We start from the raw sequence: 20,885 nt of genomic DNA, 5'->3' as shown, positions 1-20,885 counted from the left end.
ACCTTCTTTTGCTTAAAAGATTTGGACTTTGAAGGAGTTCCCATTCGCTGGGCAGCCCCAGAAAGTCTGCTGGAAGGACATTACAGTATCTACAGCGATGTCTGGTCCGTCAACATCTTAGCAGACGAGATCCTTAACTATGCCGCCTGGCCATACTCCGATATCAGCGACGCAGACATTGATGATATGTGTACCCATGTAATGTGATGTTTTATAATTAGTTACTACCATTTATCATTAACAATTTGATAGTTTTTTTATGATCTTAATTAACTACTTTCAGATAGTTTTTACCCACCTTAAACCCCAGGGATTTAACCGACCTCGGCGTGTGCAAGGTCTGATTTTGGAAGGACTTAATTCCGTTCCTGAAAAGAGACTTAAACTGGAGGCTCTCAGAGAGAGGTTGCTCGAGATCCTGGACAATATTGACGGAGGAGACAGCTACAGCTTATATGGTTGGTATTAAAGTGTAGGTCGAAGTCTGTAAATCTATATATTCCGGTTAATAATTGGCACTTTAACAAATCCCTTGTTTGTTAACAGACACATATTCAGGAGTAGAAGGAACTTGCAGCAAGACATATGATATACCACCCATTACAGAGCGACAACGAAAAGCAAATTCGGTGTTTAAAAGAGTAAGATAGTATAACTAATTATGTGTTTCACTGTCTTCAGGTGTCAGGTCAAGTCCAAAGAAATAATACTAAACGCAATACACTTTCTAGTGAATTAATCAAATTTTATTTGTAACAGTTGAATTAAAACATGGTCATAATTTTTTTACAACCAGTTTCTTCCTCTGGGCGCATTGAATTATATGATATACTAAAAGCAAATAACAACTGCTACAACTAAAGCTACAAAGGAAAATTAAAAAAAAAACTACTTCATGATAATTGCATTCGACTTTACAGTGTAATACTTTGTGTTTTACTGGCCGCGCGGTCAATACAAAATGTATTATTTAATCAAAGTACTGACGGGAGTTGATTTTATCGATTATCATTTATTTTAAAATCAACTTTTTTTGCATGGCAATTAGTTTCTAGTCTATATTTGAATTATGCACTTTTTCATTATATGAATTTTAGACTTTTCCGACAAGAATTTCGAGAAACCCCATTTGAATCATGTATAAGTAATCGAAGCAATTCTAAAAATTTTATGGATCCAAGCACTATTGATATCGACCTCTAGTCTCGTTCAACCAGACGCTCTGCTGTCTCCGTTAATCTCCGACAAGCAAGAGGGCCTTTTTGCTTTTCGGAGATTTACGGAGACAGCCGAGCGTTTGGTTGAATGAGGCTATATTAAACTCTGGCGTAGGAATACGTGAGACTATAAAAATATCTTAGTTGTTCGTATTATATAAAATCTGACTATTTTCAAAGTGTTTATTGATAAGTTTCCTTGAAAAACAATGCTTCAGCATACATTACTTTGAATTTTTCTATTATTTTCAAGAACTAAGTCTTGTCAGCGGTGATGATTTGTGCTTAGGTCCAAACACTGTTTCACTTTCGGTTTACCAGAGTAACTGCATAGGAGAGTTGATTAAAATCAACTCCCAAAAAGGGAAGCAAAAAGGAATATATAATCATGAATTTTATGAAAATAATTTAACCCTGTCGTATTTGTCTTTCTCGTTAATACTATTTGAAAGAAGGGGAAATTATGCATGCATGTTTGATATCGTTAAGTTAAATAACTTTGTTTTTAGTTACTTCTAATGGAATGTGGAGTCATTTATGAATGTAACATTTTGTCGATATGAAAACCAACGTAAAAGACTTAACATATTAAAACGTTTCTGTTTTTAAGACTTTGAGTCACTCATGTATTGAAAACTACAATGCCAATTATTACTATTTTTGGTGTGAAGCATCTTTAGGATTTAAAAAATGTAACCTTTTGCTCAATGGCGGGTCCAAATAAGTAAAAAAGGGCCAAATTTTCAAAACTTTTTTTACTTATTCACATTTTGGAAAATAACTAAAATCATGACCATGATGTCCATAAACCCTTTACCTAATTCTTGGCCCAATAGTCAGGGACTCAGGCCCTAGGGCAGGACCAATTAGAGCATAAAGTCAAAAGGTATTAAACATGAAACTCCTAAATATATTTGAGAAACACTGAATACATGGTTATGATGACCGTGAAGCCTAATACCAAAATTATAAAAATTCATCGTCTCTAGGTCAGGGGTTTAAAGCGGGGCCAATATGACATTAAAGGTGCATGGTCACGATTTGGTCAAAAATTATTTTTCCGATTTTAATGTTTACAGTGCTTCAGTAAGACATTTTTAATAGACAACCGAAATTTGAGCATCGTTTGTTGAGCTTTAAGCGAGGTATAAAGCTTACAATTCTTTGTTATGTAAACAAAACTTTTGTTTACATTTTGAATGTTAAAGTGAAAATTCCATTTTTAGACTTAAAATGAATGTGTTAAACGTTGGAAACTGTTTAATTATGCTTAAATGAATAAGAAGATAGACAAATGAGCTTGACAAAGTTTTTTACTGGTATAATGACCTTATGTAAACAAAAACAGATCATGAGCCTTGTTTACATGACAAAGAGTTGTGACCCATGTATCTTTGTCATAACTCCACGACTGTCTCTCAAATGTCACTTGATCATTAGATATACAGTCCTAAAACATTGTAAATAATAATCAAAGTACTGAAGTACTGAAATCCGGGCTCTTTTGGTGTGTCTTTATGCATATTGTGTAGTAAAGACTGAAAGTATCTCTCTCTCTCTCTCTCTCTCTCTCTCTCTCTCTCTCTCTCTCTCTCTCTCTCTCTCTCTCTCTCTCTCTCTCTCTCTCTCTCTCATGCTTTTAATGTCGGCAGAGCATCAGAGAGCGACCAAATTCTGTAAGCGGCTATAAACAAAAAATATGTCTGTCTAGTAGAAGTTTAAAAGTTCAACAGTTGCTGCCTTGAATTTTGCAACAAGCATTATATATTCAATCCCCGTTTCTTCATCGCGCAGCAAAGTAGTTCATGGAAATTCATGCGCATTGTATGTGTCCAAAATGCATAGTATTGTTTTAAAACACGTTATTAATAAGAAAACTAAAAAAGATAGACAATTCATTCGAAATTGAAAAAAAGAAACAAAATGCCAACACTTTTGACAAAACGTGGCTCTTTGTGTAACTATTTGGTATAGCGGAAGCTTTACCTTGACGCTGTTTGGTTTTATGTTTATTTGTGCTATTTATAGTAACATTGGCGATTTGCCTGCCTATAGCCAGGACTCTGCTTTCAGCAGAGCCCGGCTAAAAATAATAAATCTGAATTTGACCAAAATCGTGACCATGCCCCTTTAAAATGAAAAAATTAAATATTAGAAATGTTGTACGCTACTCCCAAACATATATATTATAAATACTAAATGCGTGGTCCCTAGATGAATGGTTTAGGCTCGTAGGCGGGGCTATCCATAGCAGGTGATATAAGGTTAATATAATGTTGTAGTCCATGAAGCCCTCTACCTCCGTTGTGAAATTCACAATCCCTTGGTCAGGGGTTGTGTCAACCTTTAATGATAACGTCGCCTAATGACACAAATATCATTAAGCATTGCAATTGCAACCCCTAATGCTACAATTTATTTCATTAACAGTTGACAACATCAACCACTCTAATGATAAATCGCCGCTTAATGATACAATTTTATCACTAAGCGTCGCAAACCACAGCAGACAGAAAGTTTAATGAAACAAGCCAAACGGTACATGGTCAATCCCTAATGATGCAAACATTTTATCATTAAGCGTTACAATTACACTCTTAATGATATAATATCATACCAAAATGTACATGTAGAACGCTGGCCATTTTTTTAAATATGTAAAACAGAAAGACAAGGATTGATGGAAGGAAAAATAGACATTCAGAAAGACGATGTACAATTTCTTTTAATATTCGCCCTAAAATTCAAAAGTTGTTTTAATGTGATGAAAATACATGACTTCAACATTTTGGCATAGTTTTAAATTTAAGCCAAATGTGATGGAAACGGCGCATTTTCTCGTAGTCTTTTTTTTAAAAAGGAAAATGTGCCCGCAGCCATCGCCCACAATAAAATTAGTATGTTTTAATGTAATATTATATAATAAAGTTGTAATGCGAGTTCAATCGTGGGCAGCAACTGCGGACACATTTTTCTATTAAAAAAAACCCTAATAACACTGAATATAATTCATTAATACATGTATTTTCTGCTAAGTTTTAAGAAAATTACGGGAAAACACACTGTCTATGACGTCACAATTACCCTTATGAAAGTTAAATTAGGGAACTCTGTATAGATTCTTAGTTTTTGGATATTTTCGTGCAGATAAATCTTAGATATAAATTTCCTGTTAAATTTTTCAGATTTGATTTAAAACAGAGGAAAATATTACTGAAACTGTATCTAGTTTATTACGAGTTCATTAAACCCTTGGTTATTTGGTGTTTTTTTTTTTTGGGGGGGGGGGGTTATAGGTATCTGTTTATTTTTTATCAAAATATCTCATTTTATTTGTAAGAGTAATTGTATAAAAAATAATACAAAATTATATTATACGATAAATTATTTTACCACAACATATATTAGGCAATACAAATTTGTATCAAACGTAACAATACCATGAAAATGTAACATATTACCCATTACAGTATCAAATTATGATACAATATCATATAATATGATACAATATCACATTATACGAAATAAAAGTATGATTTTGTGATACATATCATACATATTATTCAATATGTCATCATATGAAATGTTAAGATATCATATTTTATAATAGTATACAATATCATATTATATCATAGAATATCGTACCACATGATACATAGAGAATAATACATACCCTTTTCCATATCACAGCTTGTATCAGCCCGAGACTCCAATATCAGCCCGAGGGCTGATATTGGAAAAGGGCTGATACAAGCTGTGATATGGAAAAGTGTATCTATTATTATATTTATTACATACTTAGTAATAAATTAAAAAAAAAACATCAACTTGAACAAATATGATTATTCATATTATTTAAAAAAAAGTCTGCACATGTACATGTATTTAATGAAAATATGAATTCTTCTTGTTATAACAAACATGAAGCTACAGAACAGAATTTCATCAGGTTTTAAAAGTTGACTGCTTTAAACATTAGCTAGCATTTGAAGTTTTCAACTGCACTTAAAAATGTCGACTGTAACTGAAAATATTTTATTTTTCGTCTGTAAACATGAAAAATGCCGAAGCGAAAAAAGGCAGAGGAGTTCCGAAAGGGGTGTAATACGGATCCGTATCAGCCCTATGGGGCTGATAACCTGTATAAGCCCCTAAGGCCGATACGGATTTTGTGATGTCATCAGTATCGCATATGCCAAAAACTTGTATTTATTACTAAGTATGTAATAAAGTGTTATATATATTGTTATAGTATTGTATTATATCGTTATTATTTTTTAATCAGCGCCCAGTGTGATGCACTTTCAGAATAAATTTGTGCATTTTAAAGATATGGTCTGCTACATTTTGATTTCCAAAATCTAATTTTTTATGCATAGTTTTTATATAAGAGGTCAACTAATAAAACACTTTTTTTTATGAAGTAAGAGGTCCAGGGGTCACATCGCTCACCTGGCTCAGTTGAGCTTAATATGGTATAACCTTAGATATTTGTTTCCTTTGTTTCTATATATTATCTTTTTTTTTTTGGTTTAACCTATTAGTATTTTGTATCAGGTCAAATTATAGTCACTAAGTTTGGTAGACTATGAATAGGAAATAAAGTGCAAATATGTTATTTTTCATGGTCATTTTTTAAAGGGAAAATAATTACAAAACAAATTTCTAAATAATTTGCCTCAGATACAATCGTGCATTATGAAGAATATAAACAAAATACACATCATATAAATTCAAGAAAGATTTTCCTTGAAGTCTTTGCTTCTCAAGTTTGTCTCACAATATCTATTAACCGTTAATAAAGAGCATATGCTGCAGTCAAAAATGCAGGCTACTATATTATTAGACAATGTTTAAAGATGAATAGCCAATACCTGCAAACTACAACATTTAACAAAATATTTAAAGGTGAACTTTACAGCCAGTACTACACGCCTAAATATTATTTGATAATGTTTAACGGTATATGTCGATAGCTTCACACATGGTCATGGTTTTGGTTGAAAATTATTTTTCCGAATTTAATGGTTACAGTACTTCAGTAAGGAAATGTTGATAGTCAACCAAATTTGAGTTTCAGTCGAAGTGTTGTAAGCGAGATACAGAGCTCACAATTCTTTGTGTAATGTTAACAAAGCTTACGTTATGCATGTTTTAAAAGTTGAAGTGAAAAATACTCTTTTAGACTTAATTAAGGTCTTCGGTTTCCTACGGAAGACCTCATTGTTTTCGTTCGGTTTCTTTTCCCCTATTATTAAAGTCTTCCGTTTCCAACTGAAGACCTTATTGTTTTCGTTCAGTTTCTTTTCCCCTATTATTACTATTTTATTTTTCCAACCAATTTTGCGTACGCGATTTTTCTAAAACTTCTCAATTGATAAACATGAATTTTTCAGATCTGATAGATAATGATCTGAACTTTATTGGACATTTTTTTGATGACGTCACTTCCGGGTTGGAGATTTTTACAATTAAGCGATTTTTAGAGGGTCGGCTTGTCCAGGGGTAAACTCCGAAATGATTTCTCTTCATGGATTTTAGACAAAAAGTTATAGATCTGACATGTGGACATATATTTTCCTGTGACCAAACGCGCCGAAGCTCGCCCGAGCTCGAAAATTACGGTTAGAAAAGCGTCGTGATTTTTCGTGGTTTTCTTTCAATATCTCTTTTCTCGATAATATTTTGTTATAATATGTAGAACAAAAAAACTTTATAAAATCAAGAGCTTTCATTTGATATATTTTGTTTTAATCGTCGTCACTTCCGGTCGTCACCGGAAGCACTTTAAAATATTTTTAACAAGTTTAACCGATTGTCTTTAGTGTTTCATCTAGGATGATAAACAGTGATGTACACTAGGCAAATAAATAAAAAAAACCAGCTTTTATTTTCATAAACCACTTTTGTTCGTCCGTTTCCAGTCTCGGGACAAAAAACCTAGTTTCACCAGGATCTCAGATTTGGCAGAGAGTATTGATATTACATCGTATTGTATAAAACAAAATCGGACGGAAGACCTACTCGTTACTCGTAACGAGATCTAATTTACTCCTATTTTACGTAATTAGGGATTTTAAGGGGCCAGAAGTCCAAAACTTTGATGCTCAATATCTCAAAATGGAGGAAAATTCAGAAAAGCAATATTGAACAGAACATGCTAAAAATATTGAGCCTAACAATATGCAACCATAATTTCTTTGTTATGTGGTCCCTAAAAGGAGTTACAGGGTCGGCCCCTAAAACGACCCTCCCCACATACTCGAGAATGGTACAAAATTTGTACACACTTGTTGAACAAAATGTGTTTAAATTGACCAGAACATTCTTATGACATCAAGAAAAAGGGGCTGGCTCTTCAAATTAGGGGCCAAAAAGGTCTTTAAATGATAACTTTTTAATGTGAAATATTTTGTTATTTGTTATAGAAGCGAATAGGTTTATTATAACGTTGTTTACCTATATATGACAATTATTTACTTGTTTGTTACGCAATGAGGGATCTTAAGGGGCAAGAACTTCGAAACTTTGATCCTTTTTGTCTGAAAATCGAGGAAAATTTTAAAAAGCCATATTGAACAAAAAATGCTCAAAATAATATGCCTAACAATATACACCAATATTTCATTTTTAACTAGTCCCTAAAAGGAGTTGCAGTATCGGCCCCTAAAACGACCTTCTCCAGATAACTCGAGAACGGTACAAAATTTGTAAACAATTGTTGAACAAAATGTGTTTGAATTGACAAAAGCTCTCTTATGACATTAAGAAAAAGGGACTGGCTCTTCAAATTAGGGACCGAGAGGGCTCTAAAGTCTTTAATTGATAACTTATAACTGAAATATTTTGTAATACATGAGCGAAGCAATTATGTTTACCATAACGTTATTTATCTCTACATGACAATTATTTACTCATTCCTTACGATATTAGGGATTTTAAGGGGTCAAAGATATTAGGGATTTTAAGGGGTCAAAAATCAAAAACTTTGATCCCCAATATCTCGAAATGCAGAAAAATTCTGTAAAGCACATTGAACAGAAGATGCTCAAAATAACGTGCTTAACAATCTACAAAAATTGTTTGTTATCTGGACCATAAAGGAGTTTTATGACCGGATCTTAAAACGATCTTTCCCAGATATCTCAAGAAAGGTAACCATTTTCTATACACTTATTAACGGTACACAAAAATACCTTTTAACTAAAATGAAGTAAAACGAGCAGACCCCTCAAATAAGGGACACTAAAGGGGAAGATAGTCTTTCATCCAAAACACTTACATCCCCCCTCCGTTTCCAGATTGGTTTCGTTGACGAAGATCAAGAGCAAAGTCATTCCATATTCTAAAAATCGGACGGAAGACCTCCCCGTTGCTCGCAACGAGATAGTGTCTAGTTTGAATGTAATTTTCGCTAGAAACTATTTATTCATACTTTAAAATAGTTATAAGAGAGAAAAATCAGCTTGGAAAAAAAAACCTTTTACCGGTTTATTGAACCAACGTAAACTAAAACATGACATTTGCCTTGTTTACATGACAAAGAAGTGTGGACTCTCTATTTTGCTTGTAACTTTATGACTGACACTCAAATTTTAGTTTATCACTAGAAATCTTTTCCAAAGCATTGTTGTCGATAAACAATTTTTAAAAATGTTTAAAGGTGAATGTCATTACCCAGAATTTGCATGCTACAATATCATTAGATAAATATTTTATGGTGACTGTCAACAGCCAGTGCTTTCAGGCTGCAATATGATTAAAAATGTATACAAAAATAAATATCTGTCTAAGACAAAAATTTAATTTTTTTAGATAAGTATTAGGCCATGAATTGACTATCGAATACCAATTGACTTTGTCAGACTTATGCTTTTACCATTTTTTTTTTTTACAAAGTTTAAGTTTGTTGATATAATTTTTTTTAAAGGGCTTGGTTACAATATTTTACTCCTGAATATGACACTCATTTCAAAGTGTAATTTTTGAAATCAAAGCAAAGATGTTATTCTGTAATATAGATCGCTATTTTGTAACTTGTCCAAGCATTTTTAGATTACTAAGAGTTTGAAATCATACGGATTGGGTTTTAATGTATCATCGGTGATACCATTTAAGGTATAATATAATCACATCTCTGATCATTCTCTTAGAGACATAAAAAATGCTATTTAGTGTGCAAATCTTTTACACCAGTAGAATTTCAAGTAGACTTATTGCATGCGCGTTTTAATGACATACATGTACCATTGTAATTGTTTAAAAGAATGTTATGTTTAATATTCTCTTTACTAGAGACTTTGGTTACAGTCCAAAGACGCATAAACACGTGCATGTAGTCATGTACAGTACCATCGTAATGTATTATTATTAAGTAAGTGGAGGAGTTTTATGATATAACATGCGATTTTGATTAAGATTAATAGATGTATATACCATTTACTTATATTGTATAACTAATGACATTCACAGTAAGTCATACGTTCATCGCAGTCCAGTTACAATTAGATATATCATTATATCATTAGAAGTGCAAATGCAAAGCTTTATGATATAAATGTAAATTGTATCATTAGGGGTTGACCATGTAGCTTTTGGCTTGCTTCATTAAGCGTTATGTCTGCTGTGCATTTGCGACGCTTAATGAAAAAATTGTATCATTAAGCGGCGATTTGTCATTAGCGGTTGATGTTGTCAACTATTTATGAAGTATTTATAGCATTAGGGGTTGCAATTGCAACGCTTAATGATATGTGTATCATTAAGCTTTGTTTATCATTGGAGGTTGATATAGTATCAACCCTTAATGATAAAACGCCATTGCGTAGGGCCAATTAAGCACATAGTCAACAATTATTAATATAATTTTATAATACTTTCCCCTGTACTTTCACAGTCATGAGAAATTTTATAATTGTCTTTTTTAGGGAATTCCAACATCAATTCAAAGATACAGAGAGCTTGAGGGTAACACAGTTTCTTAAAAATTAAGTTGAATTTAGGTATAAGAATTTAAAGCATGTTCATTAGCGCTAATTTCTTTCTGCAAAATTATTAAGGACATTTTAACTAGGCTGGGGGGGGGGGGGGGTGGCTGCCATATTAAAGTGTTTTTATCTCTACACAAAAAAGATTTTCACTTTAATGTTCTATAACTCTTACATCTTACTGGAATGGTCTTTTGAAAAAAATGCCTATGATGGTATTGAAGCATTATTTAAATAGTCAATTGATGGTAACCAAGGGATACAAGATGCTAAAGAATCATTTAAGCTTTTTAACTTTTGAAAGGGAGGTAACTTGTAATACTCCAAATATTTTGTTCAAATATTTTCTTTCTTTTTGATTTTTTTTAAATTTCACAATCGAAAATCTTTTTTAATGCTCAATCTTTATTATACCCGCACTTTCTAAAGAAAGTTCGGGTATATTGTTGTTACCCTGTTCCGTCCGTCCGTCCGTCCGTCCGTCCGTCCGTCCGTCCGTCCGTCTGTCCGTCCGTCCGTCCGTCTGTCACGTTTTACTTTCTCAAACTGCTCTTACATCTTATAAACCAGCAAACTGAACTCTTGGAGTTTGATTTGGGGTATCATGTTGTTTTGTAAAAAGGTTTCAAAAATTCTCTGTCAGTCCTGGGGGTCAAATAATTGGTAAAAAATGACGTTTTTTCACAAAAAACCTTCTTCCTCGAACTCCTCCTACATTTTCAAAAGTAGACAAATCATCTTTTGGAATATGTTTTAGGGTATGTTATAGATGCGCAATAAGGTTTCGGAATTTTCAATTTTGTCCTGGGGGTCATTTAATGGCTAAAAAATGACGTTTTTTTACAAAAAAACTGGTTTAAAAAACGTCATTTTTTTTAAGCAGTAGCCAAATGATCTTCTAGAATATGATTGGGGGTGTCATATTGAGGCATGATCAGGTTCCAGAATTTTTTTTTTAATTAAGGGGATCAGTGGGCAACAAAAAATGACGTTTTTTGGCAAAAAAAATATGGTTCCCAGAACTCCTCTTACAACTTTTGGAGTAGCTACGTCATCTCTTGGGATATAATTGGGGCTGTCCTATAAATGTGCAATAAGGTTTTAAAAATTTAAATTTCATCCTGGGAGTCAAATAGTAGCAGAAAATTGACGTTTATCACTAAAAAAACAAACATTGATCCAAGAGCTCCTCTTATGATTTAATGGATAGACAATCATATCTTGGGATATGATAGGGACTGTTCTATAGATGTGCAGTAAGGTTTTCAAAATTTAAATTTCATCCAGGGAGTCAAAATGTAGCAGAATATTGACGTTTATCACTTTAAAAAAAACATAGATCCTAGAACTCCTTTTATGATTTAATGGATAGACACATCATATCTTGGGATATGAAAGGAACTGTTCCATAGATGTGCATTACAGTTTTGAAAAATTAAATTTAACCCTGAGGCCCATTACCTACCGGTACATACCTTTTGATGCCCTTTAAGGATCAAGAATATATATGGTTAAGGGGTGGGGATCTCAACCGTTTTCGAGATATTCGTGCACTTCCTGTTCAAGGGGGGTCATGACCACCCCCGGGGCCCATGACCTACATACCGTTTGATGCCCCTTGACACAAGGAACAAGAATATATATGGTTTAAGGGTGGGGATTTCAACTGTTTTGAAGATATTAAGGGACTTGCTGTTTGAGGGCATCAGGACCACCCACAGGGCCCATGACCTACATAACATTTGATGCCCCTTGACATCTGAAACATGAATATATATGGTTTAGGGGTCATGATTATAACAGTTTCTGAGATATATGGTAATTTCAAATTCCTGGGGGGTGGGGATGACCCCAGGGGTCAGATCTAATAAACCCTATATATTGCCAGTAACAGCCAATATATGATTATGAAAACCCTATATTATTATCTTTGTCCGTTTTCAAGTTACCATTTACAATAGAGTCTATGATTCTTCCTACAAGGTTCAATGTTAGACCCCACACCCTTTTGACACCCCCCCCCCCTCCCCCGAAAAGTGGTTGTCTAACCCATAATGAGAAAAATCAAACCAGGGTGCACAACTAGATTTGCAGGCCTATCATATCCTAGAGTTTTGTACAATTATGTTCAGCCATCTCTGAGAAACAAGTTCAGAGTGGGAAAGAAGAAAAAGAAGATGAAGAATATATACCGGTACATGTATTAAGAACCGTACAAAAACAATAAGTCTCCAAACTTCATTCAGGAGACTTAATAATTAATAAAGATTAAATAGAGATAGGATCATCAAACATCAATAATTTAAAGATAATTGACAATTTCTGATTCTAAGGGGGTCAGGATGACCCCTTAGGGTCATGACTTATGTAACTATTGCCACTTTACCTGGAAAGAAGAGTGAAGATAGAAATAAATTCGTTTATTTGGTTGGGTACCAGATACTGACTTCTAATGTAAACAATACTTACATAAGAGTAACTACGGTAATTCACAACTCAACATTTAAGTATCCTGTGGCTTATAAGGGTAAATACGGTAATTTCCCAAAAATCATTTCTACAGCATTTTAGGTATGTAACAATCTCATGAACATGAATGAATATATAAAGAATGTTATTCTCTATTTGACAGATAAGTAATAAGTCTAAATTCCAGTTGAAAATGATAAAAACACCAAAAATACCAATGGCGGGAACATGCGCCGCACATGTGCTTGGCCAAACCCAGTAACACCCCAATTAAACAATATTATTGTGTGATACCACAAAAGATGAATATAAACATTATACGCTGGATCTTAGGTATACTTCTGCAACATTACAAATACATTACAAGTCTCAAAATATGTAATAATTACCTGGAAAGAAGAGTGAAGATAGAAATAAATTCGTTTATTTGGTTGGGTACCAGATACTGACTTCTAATGTAAAAGAGTTCCAATAACAGAGGACCAGTCAAAGCGTAACCATAAATTGGAGTTACCTCTCTTTGCTTGTACATAAAAAATGGTACCCCCCTTATCCTATGCTAACACTCTCCCCCTGAACGACAAATGTCGACCCGACATTTTACAAAAACAAAAAAAAAATACAACTTGACTAGATAAGAAAAACCAGGATGTCAATACCAATGTATGACATTAAAGTAAGTATAAATGATTAAACCTATTGGTTTCGAACAACATTGATAACCACTTGACCGTACTCGACTATATGTTTGTCTATACTTTAAGTATAGTTATGATCCAAAAACCTACATATATTTCAAAATGAAGCAACAATTTTCACACACAGCTGGCCAAGCATTAGTGTTCCTTAACAAAATGTTAAGTAGTAGATACTAGGATGTTCATACAGTGGTTCCAACGTTTAAAAAAAATGACTAGCATTTGACTACAGTCATACCACACATTTATCCAACTTGTCAAACAACCATACATTTACATATAAACTACTGGTGCACATGATACCTTACTGTAACCATGACTGAACTTAGTGGCATAACTGGCTATATATATATACATGTGTTGTAACTTTACATGTGTAAGAACATGAACACCATCACAAGTGTCTGTAAGGAGAGTACATTAGCAACATATGTATTATAAACATCAATGCATTCTAAAGAAAAGTCCTTAGTCACAATTTACACAAACACTGGGTCAAGCGACACTAGGCGTAGATATGCATTGACACTGTTCTGTACTGCACGGAATGTTGGTTGACCTGGCTTGTCGTAGGTTAGGAGTCTTGGAGGCCGGATGGTACGAGTAGGGCGAGCTGTAGGGGTGTCCTCATCTTCTTCTGAATCATCATCCTCTGAAATGGAGACGAACTCTTCACTGGAAGGTCCTTGTGAATTTCCAGTCAATACGGACGTCTGTGAGGAATCCTCTGTAACATCTGCGGGTGCCTCCTGCTGTGTGTTTGGTACAAACTCTTTGGCTCTAGGATCAAGCCTTGGGTCACTGCTTGTGGTTTCAGATTGATACCCCCAGCACACTTCTTCTGTATCTGAGGAGTCACTGGACAACTCTTTCTTAAACTGTTGTGTTGCCCTCCGTCTAGGTTTAGACTTTGGTTTTGGTTGTTGCTTTGCAGGTACAGGTAGGTCATTACACGGTAGTAGCAGGTTACGGTGAAGTCGACGTAGCCGTCCTCCGTTTCCCTCCGTTTTGACTTCATAGACTGGCGAATCTCCTAGTCGTCGCACAACTATGTGAACTTCAGGTTCCCAATATGATCTCAGCTTCCCTGGACCACCACGTTCCAGCAGATTTCTCACGAGGACACGGTCCCCCTTAACTAAGGCAGCACTTTGGAGCTTCCGGTCATATCGGTCCTTTGCACGATTTCCAGCCTTTCCTGCTGATTTAGCTGCTATTCGATAAGCTTCCTCTAAACCCTTTTTCCACTCAGTAACATAGTCGCACTTCTTTCCTGACATCTGATTGTCAAGTCCGAAGATAAGGTCTATTGGTAATCTTGGATGACGACCAAAGATGAGGTAGAAAGGTGAGTATCCTGTGCTAGTGTTTCTTGTACAGTTGTAAGCATGAGTCATCTTGCTGAGATGTTTCTTCCAATTCCGCTTGTGATCTTTGGGTAGGGTTCTCAACATCCCAAGAAGTGTACGGTTCATCCTCTCCGTTTGGCCATTCCCCTGTGGATGGTATGGGGTGGTTCGAGAATGTTTAACACCTGTTAGTGCCTGCAGTCTCGAGAAGAAGCTATTCTCGAATTCCCGTCCTTGATCATGATGCAATTTATCAGGAAATCCGAACCACATAAAGAAATCGTTGAACATTTTCTCTGCGGCAGTGCGCCCAGATTTATTTTTGGTGGGGTAGGCAGCGGCAAACCGTGTGAAATGGTCAACCACGACCAGGATATACTCGTAACCACCACTGCACGGTTCTAAATGCAAAAAGTCAATCGACACCATCTCAAAAGGGTAAGTTGTTACTATGGGGTTAAGGGGTGCAACAGGCTTAATGTTTGGCCGTCTATCCTTGATACATGGACACTTCTTCTGAATAAATTCCCCGATGTCCCATGCCATCCTCGGCCAATAAAATCTCTCTTGAGCCAGTGCCAGAACTCGGTCAGACCCTAAATGTCCCATCTTGGCATGCAGTTCATTATAAACATAATCTCTGAGTTCAGATGGTAGAACAATTTGATATCTGGTCTCACCGGTCGACAGCTTCACAAGGCGTTTAAGTATTCCCTGCTCGTCTACCAAAAGCTTTTTCCAGCTACGTAAAAGTTGTCTAACTTGCAGAGGGTAAAGTTTCTTTTCCTTGGCACTGGGTTGGTTCCCCTTTTTCACCAGCTTGATTACCAATGATATAGTTTCATCCTCCTCCTGCGCTGTCCGCAGAGCTTCACGGCTGACCTTGTCCCCCTCCGGTACATTCGTAACACTTTCAACAGAATCTGGTGTGGGACAAACTGGTGAAACAAATCCTTGCAGTTTATTACCGGTGCGAGCCTCCACCATTCTGACGGTAGCCTCTACCTCGTCTTTCGTTGATTCCATAGTGCACTCTGTCTGGAGAGTTGCAAAATCTAATGACATACGGCTCAGACCATCAGCATCTCTATTCTTAGGTCCTGGCTTATACTTTACAGAAAAATTGAAGTCGGCCAATTCACTTATCCACCGAAGTCGAGTGGCATCTAGTCTAGGCGTAGTAAGAACATAACATAAAGGGTTGTTGTCGCTGTATACCGTAAAGTGTGGTGCATAATACAAGTAGTCTCGGAAACGATCGGCTATCGCCCACTTCATGGCTAGAAACTCCAACTTCCCTGAGTGCATGTGGTAGTTCTTCTCTGCCGGTGAAAGCGTTCTGGATGCATATGCAACCACTCGTGGTACCCCTAAATCATCCCTCTGGTAAAGTATGGCTCCCAGTCCTTCCCCGGATGCATCCACATGCAGATCATATGGTTTATCAAAAAGTGGATAAGCCATGACTGGTGGATTCGTGAGGGCATCTACAAGGTCACTTAACACATCCTGGTGGGCCTTAGTCCAATTTATCCTTACTTGAGAAGATATTTGCCCATTCTTCTTAACTTTAGCCTGTGTCTTGTTCTTTGGATGCTTAACCAAGTCATACAAAATTCGTGCACGGCGTGCAAAATCTGGGATATACTTTCTGTAGAACCCTAAGAATCCAAGCAGTTTTCTTATTTCTCCAATTGAGGCAGGTCTCCTCTCCTTTAGTTCCAAGACTGCTCTTTTGTCTTCAGGATCCATCGTATACCCATTGCCCGTGGCCAAATGTCCCAAGTATCTCACTTCCTGTTTAAACAGGTGACATTTCGACGGCTTCAGTTTAACCCCCTTCTCCCGGAAACGTTGGAAAACCTGTTGTAAATGGGACAAATGATCCGTGACAGTTGCCGAGTAAACCAAGGTGTCGTCCAGATAAGGCAAGCAGAACCGATCCCTTATGCCTTCCAAACAGTCGTTCATAAAGGTTTGAAAAGCTGCTGGAGCTCCCGACAGACCGAACGGAATTCGCTCCCATTCATACAGCCCCCAAGGAGTAATGAAAGCTGTAAACTTCTTGCTGTCTTCCGACATCACCCCCTGATGGTAAGCCTTCCCTTGGTCAAGTAGAGAGAACCATTTGCTGCCCCCAAGGCTGTCAAGTGCATCCTGGATTTTTGGGAGGGGCCGACTATCAGCTACTGACTTTTGGTTTATCTTCCTGTAGTCCACACAGAGACGTAGACTACCGTCCTTCTTCCTCACACATACCAACGGACTGGCAAAGGCGGACTTCGACTTCCGGATGAATCCTTTTGACAATAGATTATGAATATAGTCTTTCACCTCACTATACAAAGCATTCGGAATAGATCGGTAGGTTTGTCGCACTGGGGTAGGGTCTTGCATACTTATGTCCATCCTCAAATCTGGTGCAAATCCGATGTCAGCCTCATCACGTGAAAATATATCGGAATACTCAAAAAGCAGCTGCTTCACTTTTTGCTGATCTTCAGTATTTAACTTGTCTGTGGGTAAAGGTACAGGTGGATCCCACTTCCCATTGTTTGTACTTTGTGTGTCCATGGTCTCCGCACTCAACATATTGACAGAATTTACGTTCACAGATGAAGACACCGCTTCTAGAGTGCCCAAGTAAGTATTTTTCTTTAAAATCACAACAGAGTTTGTCTGGTTCTTTACTGGGACGCTAACAAAAATCATTGACCGATTATGATTGCCATTCACAGTAAGTAATGTTTCACTCATCACCAATCCACTGTCCTCTGAAACTGAAGGGGTGAACAATCCCTTCCACTGACCTCCGTGGTTCCTCTTGATTCTCACATAGGCACGTATAATCTGGGAACTTTTTGGCGGTATTTCCTGTGCTGATGACTTGCTGTATACATCATGTTCTGTCTTCGTCTCTCGTAGCATCTGTGTTATTAGGTTGACTGTCCTAGGACTCACCTCCAGCAGTGCCTCTGTCAGGGCCTGGTTTACACCTTCATTTGAACTGACGTAATGACAGATAACATTATAGCCAATGATTGGTCGGACTAAAGCTGTAGAGCTGGACACAAGGAATGGAACTCTTAGGGAAGTAGAACTTTGACCTAATTGGAACTCCAGGTCCGTCCATCCTTCAAAGGGAATCTCATTGTTGCTAGCCGAGGTGAGTATCAAGTCACTGGACACTAAATCACTAACAGGGCGCACATCGGAGTCTGGACACCGAGTCCGGAGGAATTGACTAGACACAATGGAAACTTGTGCCCCGGTGTCCCACAAGGCTTGTACAGGTACTTTGTCTAAGTAACAAGTCACAATACATTTACTACCGATAAGATTAATTAGTTTTGATTTCACATGAGGATAAATAGTTTCTATTGCACTTTCTGGTCTCGCAAAGTCAGAGTGAGAAATACTCGAAACACACTGGGAGCTTTCTAACTTCGGAGTCACTGTCTGCCCCCTCGGCGTGACCCCCTCCCGTTTCCCGACCTCCTCCTTTGCTTGCAGCCTGCTTTGTAGTGGTCTTCACTCCCACAGACCCAGCAATGGGTGCAGGAGAACCCAGTGTTGGACTGACGACATGCCTCACAACCCATCTGAAATCTGTCATCTGTTTCTGAGGAACTCTTGGATGCTCTCGGACTCTGCCTCTTGATCTCTGCAATCTCCGCACGTAGCTCCTGAAGTTCTGCCCAAAGAATGCCCTCTTTCACATCTGACTTCTGCTTTGATTCTTTCTTGGGTGAATTTGGGACTGCCTCTGTAACTGCGTTCACCTTGGCTTTAACTAATCGCCCCTTCCTCTCTTTCTCCCTGGCCACAATGGTACTGAACTGTTGGATTAATTCGTCGTCTTCAACCTTGGAGTCTAGGATGGGTTTTACTTCCCGCCGAAGTGTTTCGTCATGCAGCCCCAAATACAAGGTATGCTGGAACACAGGTACCACTAATTTTTCATCATACTGCGCATCTGCACCCTCCTCCTTGGAAATGAACAGTACTTTCTGCTTCAGGCTTAACAGCTTTAGTAGGAAGTCTTGCGGTTCATCCCTGCCCTGTGTTGAGTTAGTCAACTGCGTATAAAGTTCTGTGGCGGACTTCTCCTCATAGTGGGACCTAAGGATCTTTCTTAATGATGAAAGCGACAGGTTCTCACGCCCTTCGAGGTAGCTTCTTAAAGGTAAACTTGGAGAAATTGCTCTGGTGACCCCATCAATAATGTCTGCTTCACTGTAGGACTTGCGGAGCCCTGCTTCGATCTGTCTCACTAAACTTACAAACGAAAGTCTGGTTGGCCTGTCTGATATTTCACCACTAATCTTAAAGTCCTTGGTACATAACGGTGGGTGCTTGTGTTTGGGCTCTACTGTTGGTGAGGCTCCTGATTTGGTACCGGCAGTCTGTGTCTTTTCTGGAATATTCTCCGCCTTGATCTTCCTAGGTGTCAAAGAGTCATTTAACAACAGCAACACGGTGAAATTTCCATCGGTGGTCTGTTCGGCCTCATCTAACCACGCCAGTATGGCCTTGACTGCCCCCATTTTGTCTAGCTTCTCTGGTTCGCGAACAACTTTGTTGTCTTTCAGAATTCCCTGCAGGGTTTCTGTAGATGCCTGGTACAACTTGGCCAGGACCTCAAACTCCATCTCCTGCTTCTCTCCCATGGCTATGGATATATTATCCCGGACGAGCCCCCAAATGTAACTATTGCCACTTTACCTGGAAAGAAGAGTGAAGATAGAAATAAATTCGTTTATTTGGTTGGGTACCAGATACTGACTTCTAATGTAAACAATACTTACATAAGAGTAACTACGGTAATTCACAACTCAACATTTAAGTATCCTGTGGCTTATAAGGGTAAATACGGTAATTTCCCAAAAATCATTTCTACAGCATTTTAGGTATGTAACAATCTCATGAACATGAATGAATATATAAAGAATGTTATTCTCTATTTGACAGATAAGTAATAAGTCTAAATTCCAGTTGAAAATGATAAAAACACCAAAAATACCAATGGCGGGAACATGCGCCGCACATGTGCTTGGCCAAACCCAGTAACACCCCAATTAAACAATATTATTGTGTGATACCACAAAAGATGAATATAAACATTATACGCTGGATCTTAGGTATACTTCTGCAACATTACAAATACATTACAAGTCTCAAAATATGTAATAATTACCTGGAAAGAAGAGTGAAGATAGAAATAAATTCGTTTATTTGGTTGGGTACCAGATACTGACTTCTAATGTAAAAGAGTTCCAATAACAGAGGACCAGTCAAAGCGTAACCATAAATTGGAGTTACCTCTCTTTGCTTGTACATAAAAAATGGTACCCCCCTTATCCTATGCTAACACTTACATGCCATAATGATCTGATGCGCCTGCATGACCTAAGGAGGAATAATATCTTTGGATTAAGGTGGGGATCTCAATGGTTTTTATGATATTTGATAATTTCAGGAAGAGCACTTGGGATCATGACCTACATACCATCTTAAATGCCTTGAACAAAGAAACAATAATATAATATGTACATGATATATGATTCAATTTAAGAACCAAGATATAGATCAATCATCTGTTTTGTAATACTTCCTATGTATATATACATGTACATGTATTAGTTTGTGTTTTGTTCTATACTATTCATGTTCATGACTGTAGTATGGCTTAGTCTTATTTTAAATTACATTAAAAAATTGTCAAATATATGACTTGGAACCCCCACTTCCAAACAAACTCAAATGTAAACTGTTCTCTCTTCCCCCCCCCCCCCCCCCCTTCCTTGTCGAATAATCTATTAAAATCAAAATATAATTTGGGTGTCTAAAAACTTTTATAAACTGGTAAAAAATGTTATTCTTAAAAAAAATTACATTACACCTTGCATAATTGACAAATGATCTATTGAGATACGATCAGAGGTCATATTTCTACCTTGGGATCAATAAGTAGTATTCATTGACAAGTTAAAATTAATTAATAACAATAAATGATTCAAATTATAAATGTTTATACTCCACATTCATCCCCCCCCCCCCCCCCAATCTAACCTGCTTATAAAGATTCAGTCTTCTTAATACATTCTTACATGTGTACAGTAGCAAATTTAAATCATTTCTTGATTGCTTTTTCTCTCGTGATTC

The 20,885-nt window shown here is 36.8% G+C and overlaps 1 protein-coding gene across 1 annotated transcript in view; it reads left to right on the top strand.

The window, feature by feature from the left end:
- LOC117684160 (uncharacterized) overlaps positions 1-20,885 on the top strand; it is a 48,497-nt gene that overhangs the window by 8,876 nt on the left and 18,736 nt on the right. Inside the window, exons 8-11 of the mRNA XM_066065870.1 lie at positions 20-198; positions 284-458; positions 547-641; positions 10,145-10,184. Coding sequence (XP_065921942.1) covers positions 20-198; positions 284-458; positions 547-641; positions 10,145-10,184 — 489 coding nt within the window. The remainder of the gene's footprint in view (positions 1-19; positions 199-283; positions 459-546; positions 642-10,144; positions 10,185-20,885) is intronic.

This window comes from Magallana gigas, chromosome 7, assembly GCF_963853765.1.
Source record: "Magallana gigas chromosome 7, xbMagGiga1.1, whole genome shotgun sequence".
Lineage (NCBI taxonomy): Eukaryota > Metazoa > Mollusca > Bivalvia > Ostreida > Ostreidae > Magallana > Magallana gigas.
This window is presented reverse-complemented; position numbering and strand designations above follow the sequence as displayed.